This window comes from Mus pahari, chromosome 20 (genome assembly GCF_900095145.1).
Source record: "Mus pahari chromosome 20, PAHARI_EIJ_v1.1, whole genome shotgun sequence".
Taxonomy (NCBI): Eukaryota; Metazoa; Chordata; class Mammalia; order Rodentia; family Muridae; genus Mus; species Mus pahari.
This window is the reverse complement of record NC_034609.1, coordinates 45530637-45541807: the sequence shown is the minus strand read 5'-3', so window position 1 is coordinate 45541807 and position 11171 is coordinate 45530637. Positions and strand designations below refer to the sequence as shown.

The 11171-nt window shown below is 52.5% G+C and overlaps 1 protein-coding gene across 1 annotated transcript; it reads left to right on the top strand.

The window, feature by feature from the left end:
- Positions 1–2306: 2306 nt before the first annotated feature.
- On the top strand, positions 2307–6283 carry LOC110337733 (thyrotropin-releasing hormone receptor-like). Its single transcript, XM_021220794.1, has 3 exons — positions 2307–2706; positions 4117–4510; positions 5741–6283. The coding sequence occupies exons 1-3, from the start codon at positions 2348–2350 to the stop codon at positions 6137–6139; spliced, it is 1152 nt and encodes a 383-aa protein (XP_021076453.1). The 5' UTR covers positions 2307–2347; the 3' UTR covers positions 6140–6283.
- Positions 6284–11171: the final 4888 nt, after the last annotated feature.

The following is an 11171-nucleotide window of genomic DNA, read 5'->3' as shown; positions in this document are numbered from 1 at the left end:
GCTGCTGATATTGGTACAGGTTGGCGCTGAGACTCCCTGCTCTGCAGAGGAAGCCGGAGAAGTTGGTGAGGCCGTGCGTGTGGCGTTGGTGTCAGTGTGAGGTGCACAGGCACACATGTGTAATACTGCAGTCGGCAGAAGGTAAAGCCGCCTTCCACGGAACGATTGAAGCTCAGGCATATTCATATATATTCATTCTCTCTCTCTCTCTCTCTCTCTCTCTCTCTCTCTCTCCCTCTCTCCCCCTCTCCCTCTCCCTCTCCCATTCTCTCCCTCCCTCCCTCCCTAGTTCCCCCTCCTTCTACTCATTCTCTGCTTCCTCCCTTTCTCCCTCCCCTCCCTGCCCCCCACTCGGCCCAACCTGGAAAGAGGAAAATGCATTGAGTCTTCACTAGGTGAGTTCTCTGACCTTAGAATTTTCTCAGGGGGTCTAGAGGCTATTGAGGGGCAGTTCTTGTTGGGACATTATATGCAGTAGTCCTCACTGAGATGTGTGTGTGTGTGTGTGTGTGTGTGTGTGTGTGTGTGTGTGCCCTATACTGTGAACACAGTATACAGGGCATTGACATAGGGTTAAATAGGTGTGGTAGCAAAAGAGAGTCCCTGGAGATAAGGCATTAGGGATGGACCTCTGCAGCTCTGGCTCCCACATTTGGAAGAGCCTGTGAGGTCTCCCCTGGTTTCAGCCCTGGTTTCCAGCTTCTTGCCCACTGTAGAGGAAGAACTACTGGGGTTGAAGCAGCTGCTAGAGCCTACAGATTGCCTCTGCTCCACCAGCCAGAAAGGGTTGTTTTTCAGTACTGTCCCAGTTGTGTGGATATCTGTAGGAGCAGGCATGTGGTGTATGTGTCTGTGCAGGAATATGAGAGTGGACGGTGTATATGTCTAGGCTGTGGAAAGTCAGCCTGTGGGGTGTGTGTCCCCTATACTGTGAGCACAGCACACAGGACATTCACATCAGGGCTAAATGTCATGTATGCATACAGAACATGTGTTGCACACATGTACAAGGTGTGTAATGCCTGTGTGGGCAGTCATTGTGTGTTGGGTATGAGTTTTGGCTTGTATTTCTGTGTGTGTGTGTGCGTACCTGGCTGTATGCTCAAGCATGTGTTGATATCTTCCATGTGCACAGGTGCAGTACACGTGTGTAGGCACAGGCACATTGTGTGTGCATGTGTGTTGGGTGGCTACACACGTGTGTTCTGTGCTGCATGTGTATAGCTGTGTGAGGGCAGCATCTGTGGAGGCAGCTTCTCCACAAGGCCCGCCTTGTTCTGATGCTCTGGTCCCTGTCCTGAGGGCTGCAATACTGCAGTGTGGAACCGGGCCTCAGGCTGAGCAGACACTGACAAGCCCCTGGCCCTGAACGATGCGCTCAGCCACCTACTCCAGGTCATCTTGGGGTTTATGCAGTGCTGGGCTCTGCAGTGTCTACAGGCAATCACACTGACAGGTGCAAGCATTGAGGTGTGTGGGTGTGTAGGGCTGAGTATAGTGTGTGGTGTATGTGTATGTGTGTCTGCTGAGTGTGTTGCATAGAGTAGCATGTGTGTATGTTGGTGTGTTGTATGTTGGGATGTGTGTTTGTGTCTATGAAGTATGTCTAATCTTGTGTTCTGTCTGTACGCAGTGTGGCATGTTTGTCCTGCGTGTCAGTTGTAGCAGGAACATGTATGTGCTCTCTAAGCTGAACCCCCCATTTTGCTCCCAGTTTGGTGCCTGCCCTATCTGGATCCCCAACAAATCCTTTGTAGCCATCCCCAGGAAGCTGGTACTCTGTGGCTCTCAGAACACACCCCCGTCTCCTCGTGGTTCACCTGAGCCCACTGGGTTTTGAGCCTCAGACACTTGCAGGCGAACAGAAGACTCCGAGTCCACAAGGCTCAGGGCCTGGTACTGTTACTCTGGGCTTCAGGCTTGGCTGCTGAGCCCTCCCACCCTCAGCTGTGGGCTGGGACCATATCATGCATTTTGTACTATTAGAGGACTGCTGCGGCAGCGGCTCTCCCAAGTACCATCCGTCTCCCTGTGCTGCTGGCTGCTCTATTTCCACCTCTAGCCCTGACTCTAGAGCCCCCTCGATGCCTGCCGTTGTGCGCCTCAGAGGAGGGTCCTTGGTGCTTTAAACTACAGCCTCTCAAATGTGCACCCTCCTGATCCCTACACTGACTTCTTCCTTGGCCTTTCCAGGCACTAGGTACACACATGATACACAGTCATACATTCAGTCAAAAATGTCCATGCATGTGAAAAAAGTTTTAAAAAGGAAATAAATAATAAAGAACAGGCCCAGGTCACTTACCAAGGTCAAGGCCGGCAGGGCATCACAGAAAACGCCAGCAAGATGGATGGCCCCAGCAATGTCACACTCATTCCCAGTGACACCACACTGGGCCTGCCAGAGTACAAGGTGGTCTCAGTCTTCCTGGTCCTTCTGGTGTGCACCGTGGGCATCGTGGGCAATGCCATGGTGGTTCTGGTGGTGCTGACCTCACGTGACATGCATACACCCACCAACTGCTACCTGGTCAGCCTGGCTCTCGCTGACCTCATTGTGCTGCTGCCTGCGGGGCTGCCCAATGTCTCTGACAGCCTGGCGGGGCACTGGATCTACGGACACGCTGGCTGCTTGGGCATCACCTACTTCCAGTACCTAGGCATCAATGTCTCCTCCTGCTCCATCCTGGCCTTCACTGTGGAGAGGTAAGTGCCCACGGGCTACCCCATGCCCTCTTCTTTCACCTTGTCTTTCTTAATGAGAATCCTGGGAGCCTGGATTCAAGCAGGGCTTCCTGGTAGCTTAAGGTCCCTCTGAACAGAAGGGGAGCGGAGCCATTAGGAGGTGGCAGGAGAACCAGCACAGATATGGACATGTAGATGCTTCTAGATTTAGGTAGGTCATCGGGGCAAGTCCTCGCCTTCCTCTGCGTCTAGATCTCCCACCCGGTACACAGGCAGTTGGCCGGTCCTTCTCACCACCCCCACTAGTGGGGACAAACCCTGGGTTGTCCATGGACCAGGCAAGCCACATTGCTAATCTGTTTCTTAAAAAGGTTAAAAGAGACAGGGACTTTGTGAGGCTGGTTATAAGCTTGTGATCCTCCTGCCTCAGTGCCTTAAGAAGCTGCAATAACAGACCTCCACTACTGTGCTTGGCTATGGAGCATGTCTTGAGTCTCCTCCAGCTTGACTTTTTTTTTTCCAAGACAAAGTTTATCACCCTGGCTGTCCTGGACTTGTAGACCAGGCTGGCCTAGAAATCACAGAGCTCCACCTGCCCCTGCCTCCCAAGTGCTAGGATTAAAGGAGTGCGCCACTACACACAGCCTCAGCTTGATTTTCTTATTTGCTTGCTTGTTCATTTTATGAGATGGGGTTTCATTTTGAATACGTACTTGAATGGCAAACTGTCCTTGAATCCTCTTTGTAGCTGAGGCTGGCTCACTGCTTCAGTCTCCTGAATCCTGGAATTACAAATGCACCACCGTGCCTTGCTTAGTTCTGCCTGTAACACCCCAGAGACAAATGGTCCGGTGGTTGAACATGCTGAAGCGAAGCCTGAATTCTGGGTCAAATCCAGCTGTCCTGTTGGCAGGAGCTGAGGCATTGAACTCAGTAGCTAGTTAGGGCTGCCCAGAATCTGAATAGAGCCCAGACCTGCCACATCCAAAGAGTGAGTCATCTGCTTCCCGAACCCCTGTATGTGCGTAGGGATTTCTCATCTGTACCATGTGATCATCCCCAGGGGCCTAAGGGTGAGCAATGAAGGCATCTGCCTGCAAGTGATGTACAGTCTGACTCCTGCCTTTGGTGGTGGGTAGCACAAAACGCTTTGACCACACACGGTGTCTTTAGACCACAAAGGTGCCTTTGGAAGGCATGAGGATCACGGGACGGGACATTTTCAGACTGTTCTATTCCTCTCCAGAGGCTGGCCTTGCTCTGCCTGTCCTTGAAGTGCCCTTGCCCTAAACCTCTACAGCTTTCTTCTTCTGCCCTAACAACGTACAGCTCAGCCACCTCTGCCTAGATGGGGTCTTAGCTTGGGGCAGGTGTCCCAGACACAGGACACGCAGTCCTTAGGAGCTAACACACCTTGCTTGTGTCCCACAGGTACATTGCCATTTGCCACCCAATGAGAGCACAGACCGTGTGCACTGTGGCCCGGGCCAGACGGATCATCGCGGGCATTTGGGGGGTCACGTCCCTCTATTGCTTACTCTGGTTTTTCCTGGTGGACCTCAATGTCCGTGACAATCAGCGCCTGGAATGTGGCTATAAGGTGTCCCGAGGCCTCTACCTGCCCATCTACCTGCTGGACTTCGCTGTCTTCTTCATCGCACCCTTGCTGGGGACCCTCGTGCTCTATGGGTTCATCGGGAGGATCTTATTTCAGAGCTCATTGTCCCAGGAGGCCTGGCAGAAGGAGAGGCAGCCCCATGGGCAGAGCGAGGGTACACCAGGCAACTGCTCTAGGTCCAAGAGCTCCATGTCCTCCAGGAAACAGGTTAGGGGTCCTCCGGGGTGCAGGCAGGGTTGCATGTGGGGAGAGTCATGGGGAGAGGCACAGATATGCAAAAGAAGATAAAATACATAGGGTGTGACTGGGGAAGCAAATAAGTGAAACAGTCACTTGGTCCCTCATTTGTCCAACCATCTGTCCATCTGTCTTCCTACCCATCCACCCATCCATCCATCCACCCATTTATCCACTCATTCATCCACCCATCCCCACCCACCCATGCATCCATCTACCCATTCATCCATCCATCCATCCATCCATCCATCCACCCACCCACCCATCCACCCATCCATCCATCCACCTACCCATCCATCCACCCATTTATCTATCCACTCATTCATCCACCCATCCCCACCCACCCATCCATCCACCCATTTATCTATCCACCCACCCATCCCCACCCACCCATGCATCCATCTACCCATTCATCCATCCATCCACCCACCCATCCATCCATCCACCCATTTATCTATCCACCCATTCATCCACCCATCCCCACCCATCCATCCATCCATCCATCCATCCTCCCACCCATCCACCTGCCCACCCATTCATCCATCTGTTCATCCATCCACCTACTCACCCATCCATCCACCCATCCACCTGCCCACCCACTCATCCATCCGTTCATCCACCCACCCACCCACCCAGTGCCTGCCAAGCCCTTGTATGTGCTAGGTGGGTGCTGGATCTCGGGGAAGGAGAGCCTGGGAAGGTTCTCAGATGCCTTGTAGACAACAGTAGAACCAAGTAAACACAAGCCCATCCAAAGCCAGGAAGGAAGGAAGGAAACATGGCAGCAAGCGATGCTGGAGAACAGCAGTCAGGGGACAGTTCGGGAGACTTCACTGACAAGTGACAAATGGATAGAGCTCTGAGTTTGGCAAGGGAGACACCCAAGCTGGGAGCATGGAAGCGTTCCAGGAAGAGGAGCAGCCAAGCTTGAGGGGAGGCGGCAGGCTGAGCAGAGAAGGGGCTTTGAAGTGGGAGAAGTCACAGTGGGGACCCTATCTGAGGCCGGGGGACTTATAACAGAATTGTGTTACAAAGACATTGGAAAGGATGGTGACTGTCCTGATACTGTCTGAGGCCCAGTTCTGAGAGCTCCCAACCCTCTGGTTTTGGCATCTGACGTATGCAGCAACCCTGTTGTCAGCTTCTCCCCATGTCGGTGGGTGCCTCACAGTCGCGCCTCCCCCCTTTTCCTCTCCATAGGCCACCAGGATGCTGGCCGTGGTTGTGTTGTTGTTTGCAGTGCTCTGGACCCCCTACCGCACATTGGTCCTGCTCAATTCCTTCCTGGCCCGTCCTTTCCTGGACCCCTGGGTCCTGCTGTTCTGTCGCACCTGTGTCTACACCAACAGCGCCATCAACCCTGTCATCTACAGCCTCATGTCGCAGAAGTTCCGGACGGCCTTCCTGAAACTGTGCTGGTGCCGGGCAGCTGGGCCCCAGAGGTGTGCAGCAAGCGTTCCCATCAGCAACTACAGTGCTGCTGCCCAGGAGACCTCACTAGGAACTGAGAAGTTGCAGCCAAGCTCCCATGAGGTCTCAGGTCCGACAGCAGCTGCTTCCCTGCATTGCCAGCAGGAGCCCCACTTCAGTGTGCTCTGAGGACGCCTGCCTGGCCCCTGACTCCACTCCCCTGGTTGGCATCTGCTCTGAGCACTGGCGGGCCATCAGGAGAGGGGCAGGCAGCTCCTTGCTTCTGGGTCTCCAGAGGTTCCTTTACCGTGAAGGAGGACTCTGGAACGCTCTCAGCTGGACCCTGGGTGGGTAGTTCTCTACTCCAAAGTGAGGCTGGTGGGAACAGAGAGGAGGCTGGAGGCCCAGCCTTCGCCGTCTGTGGGACCAACCCCCTTGATCTGTTTTCACTCAGCACTTTAAGCAGCACCTTTTTTGAGGGTATTACCGAAGGAATGTTCTTCCAGGCTTTGATCACACTGTCCCATGCACACGGGTCTCAAACCTGGTCACTGGACAGTATGGGTTACATAGAACAGTATCCAGCCAGTCACACCGGCACCCAAGGCTGCTCTGTGATGTTCAGCCCCAGCCCCAGCCCTCCTTCCAGTCTTCCGTAACAGTGGGCAGCCCTGCAAGAGACTCCACCAAGCAATCCCACCCACCACAGATGTTCCTGAAAGAGATCATTTGTCTTTCCAACTGCCATCAAGAAGCCACTTCTACCTCCTTGACCCCAAATGTGCAAGCCTGGCTCGCTCTCAATGCACTTTGCTAGCTGCTGCCCCGTACGCTGTCTTTAGTGGTGGTGCACTGCAGACTCAAAGGCGAGAAGGCAGGAAAAGCCTTTACAGAGAGACAGCCCCAGCACTGTCTGCAGGACCTCTGGCTGAGTCTGAGGATGGCAGGCCTCTTCGTAAATGGGGTCAGTGACCCTATCTTGGTCCTGGGACCCCAAGACTGAGGGACTCCGTAGCAAAGACGTTTCAACAAGCAGGGCAGTTCACTCTGTGACTGGAGACCTCGGGAAGGCAGGAATTGGGGAGATGCTTGTGGGGGTGTGTGGTTAGCTCGGGTGACTCAGCCTTCTCAAGCACTTTCTGGCTTCCTGACTGGATATGGTCCTAGTGACTCATCCCTGCGCTGGGAATGTGGGGTGCTCCAAAATAGATGTGGCTTTTTAGGGGCTTTGCTTGCTGAGTCTGGGCTGGTGGGGCAGGGTGTTTAGAACCTCAGGAGGAAAGCCCACACAAAGGTGCCCAGGGCAGCTGAGCCCTACCTCCGGCCTCCCCGTGTCATTCTCTCCAGCCTGAGAGGCACAAGCTCTCGAAGCCCACATACCAGGCTGGCTGTCCTGGGCCAGAACTAGCTCCATCCTGGGCCAGCTGGTTCTGCCACCCTTTGAGCAGGTTTTTCCTGAAACACCCCAGGGGATCTTTCTTCAAAGATGCCCCTTTACCCCGTGACTCAAAACCATGATGTTCTTTCTTACCACATCCATGTGACATGCGGGTGTCCCCTTGCTGAGAGGCACATTTTCTAGAATCCTACACTCCAGGCTGGCTTGCTGATGTGACCCTCAGCTCTGCCCTGTCTCCTGCACCACTGCCTGGGATCAGAGCTTATGTCCACTGGGAAGTAGTGTCAGGGGATACAAATGTGGGGGACAAACATGGAGGCACAGCTGTGGATTCCCGCCCTGTCCCGCCTCCCTCTGTGAGCTGCTTGCACAGGTACTGTTTAGATGTGGGACCTCGCCCTATACCTCTGGCTTGGACAAATCCACCATCCTTGTTCATGGATCTCCTGATGTCAGGCACGCAAATGTTTTCCTGTCCTATCTCGTCTTTCCTTGAAGCACAGCACCTTCACCAACATGGCTATGCTGCATCTATTGGGGGTATATAGCAGCCATCGCCTCGTGTCATGTGACAGGCTCACACTGGCCTGGGCTTTAGTTAAGCTAGTCCACAATGCTGACACCCAAGGGGTGGAACCCACAGTTACGACCGATGTCTGTCCACTCAGCTCTGTACACCATCCTCACCCTGTGCCTACCAGTAACACCTGAGTCCTGCATCTGGCCCTCCCTCAATGCTTCTCTTTCTCTCTCCTAGGGTCATAGCAAGAGTTGGGTCCTCAGTTCTTGAACCACCTCAAGAAAGAATTCAAGTGGGGCTGGAGAGATGGCTCAGCTGTTAAGAGCACTGACTGCTCTTCTGCAGGTCCTGAGTTCAAATCCCAGCAACCACACGGTGGCTCACAACCATCTGTAATGGGATCTGACGCCCTCTTCTGGAGTGTCTGAAGTACAGCTACAGTGTACTCAACATATAATAAATAAATCAATCTTAAAAAAAAAAAAAAGAATTTAAGCCCACGAACAGTAGTGGAAGCTAAACTCGGCTGTACCAGAGAAAGCTCACTGAATGAATGGAGCTCCATCAAGACAAGGGTCACCTAGGGCGTCACTCAGGGCAGAGCTGGAGGGTAGCTTTCACTGCCCCAGACTGGACTTTGATGACTCCAAAAACCTTGTAACTTGCTGTGCAGAGCTTAAGTCTCTGCCTAGAAGTTATCCGCAAAGTCAGAATGACAACTCTAATGACAACTCTAATGGTATGGTTCATTGAGTTCACAGCAGCTGGGGGCTGGCTCACTGAATCTAGTTCTTGTTCCTTATTGTTTTTTTTTAAGTATTTTTTTCTTTTATTCTTTTTGTTTTCAGACACACCAGAAGAGGGTGTCAGATCTCATTACAGATGGTAGTGAGCCACCATGTGGTTGCTGGGATTCGAACTCAGGACCTCTAGAATAGCAGTCAATGTTAGTCAATGTTCTTAACCGCTGAGCCCTCTCTCCAACCCCTCTTGTTCCTTATTGTATGCACCAGGAAGCAGCACCCTTGCCCACGACGCTGCAAGTACAAACTGCTACATTCCCAGGATCCTGAATCTTAACTCATGTCTGGCTAAGTGCACAATCAGTAACATCACTGTGCATGGGCAAGTGACAGATTTCTGCTCCTCATTTCTGCTCGGGGACAATGGCCATCAGTCAGTAGATGTCTGAAGAGGAGATGTCTGCTCAGCTGGGCAGCCACCCAGAAAGCAGCTGTCTGAAGATCCTGAGCTGTTTCACAATGTACAAGACAGTTCCTGGGACACCAGGGCAGAAGCCTTTGTCAAATGTGGACGTAAAGCATCACGTCACGACAAACAGACTCTCAGGGGATTTTGCCTCTTGCTGCTACAGGCCTGGGGTGCTCACTTTCTTGAGTGAGCTTGGGTCTTGTAGGGCCCAGCTCAGGTTGTGACGAGGCAGAGCTCCTGAGGTCAGAACCACGCCATCCTCTGAGACAACTGCGCTTTAGCTCTGCGTCTGGCTGTTGCCTATCATAGCTTCTCTTTGTAGACCATGAGGTCAGCGGCCAATCCCATGCTTGGCGTGGAATGCACTGTTTGGCAGAGTTGCTGGTTGGTTGGTGAATGCTCTCTAGGCATATGGTGTCCTGTTATTCTGGAGTTTCTCCTTTGAGTGGTGGCCTTAGGATCCTTTGAGTGCTGGTTGGTTGGTGAATGCTCTCTAGGCATATGGTGTCCTGTTATTCTGGAGTTTCTCCTTTGAGTGGTGGCCTTAGGATCTGGGGTGGGATGAAGCAGGCCAGCAGCCCCAGCATGGCACGGGTCTTGTAAAGGTTCCTGACGCCCAGCCACTGTGGATTCATGCCTCAAAAGCAGGCTTCCCAGATTATACTGAACACCACAGATCTCAAGGGTCCCTCTGGCTGTGAATCGGACTCCCCTTTATACTTGTGGCAAGATTTCTGTCCCAGGGAGGCAGCTGAGGACCCATGAATGGAAAGATTGTAGAGAAAGACATGGGAGATGTGAACCTTCTTTGGGATCGCCTAATGACACACGGACATTTGCAAATGCACGCGTTTGCTCATGTCTAACATAAAGTCTTTTACAAATGCACAAGCTGTGCTTGGAACAAGTGTGAATAGCCTGCCTTATGTATGTTTACCATGGACGCCTGCTCCAAAGCTTGGGTTCTGGAACCTTCTCAGATCACTGCAGACTATAGACCCCTTGTTTCTCTCCCACAAGACTCAGGAAGCTCCAGGACCTTCATGGTCAGATATGCCCTTCCAGTCACCAGTCACTCAGGAGCGGTCCTGCGAGATGCTGGGCTATCGCATGACATGATGACCTGGTCCTCATCCTTCCTGAGGAGACGGGAAGCTTGTTCAGGGCTTTTCACAGACAAGCGGATCCAGCCAGTGAGAAGTGTGGTCTAGAAACAGTAATTAGCCTGGCAGCCCCATTTGTCACCCGCAGTTCATCTTAGAGCCACCTAGGTAACTGGAAGGCCATCAGTATGGGTTTTGTGGGATTTGAAGGAATGGTGATTCCCCTGCAGCTTCGGGGAGCTGTAGGTGGTAGAAGATAGTATATCTACTAAGCATTCTTTGAGTGCCAAGGACAAATTGGAGTCAAAAATAAAAAATAAAGTTTAATTCTTGTCAGTGGGAAAGGGGCTTTTTTTTGGTTTTTCTAGACAGGGTTTCTCTGTGTAGCCCTGGCTGTCCTGGAACTCACTCTGTAGACCAGGCTGGCCTTGAACTCAGAAATCTGCCTGCCTCTGCCTCCGGGGTGCTGGGATTAAAGGTGTGTGCCACCACGCCTGGCCCGGGCTTCTATTTTTATAGTGATTTTACTCTAGACAGCCTGGCATGTTAGACTCTTCCCGTGCCGATTTTTTTTTTCATTTTTAATATGGTGGGTGGGAGTGGGGGTGGGGGGTGGCTAGGGCAGTGCTCTTGACTACAGTACCGTCGGAGACCAGAGTAGGATGTTGGATCTCCTGGAGTTGGAGTTACAGGTGGTTGTGAGCCACCCATTATGGGAGCTGGGAACTGAACTCAAGTACCCTGCAGAAGTAGCGGCAAGTGCTCTTAACTGCCGAGCCATTTCTCCAGCCCTCTGTGCCTGCCTTGTGAATCTTTTTTTTTTTAAGGCAGGGTCTGGCTATATTGATCAGGCTGACCTTGAACACTAGAGCCTCCTATGTACAGTTCATGAGCGCTGAGACTATACTGACCATACTGTGGATATCTCTCAAAGACTTAGGAGTTGCTCTTCCCACCGATGAGCAAAAGCTGGGGTTCTGTCTCACA

What these genes read in the sequence shown, in the direction of transcription:
- LOC110337733 (XM_021220794.1), top strand. Translation starts at nt 2,348, where the DNA reads ATGGATGGCCCCAGCAATGTCACACTCATTCCCAGTGACACCACACTG. An exon ending in CTGGCCTTCACTGTGGAGAG is followed by an intron (nt 2,707 to 4,116) that starts GTAAGTGCCCAC and finishes TGTGTCCCACAG; the next exon opens with GTACATTGCCATTTGCCACC. An exon ending in CCATGTCCTCCAGGAAACAG is followed by an intron (nt 4,511 to 5,740) that starts GTTAGGGGTCCT and finishes TCCTCTCCATAG; the next exon opens with GCCACCAGGATGCTGGCCGT.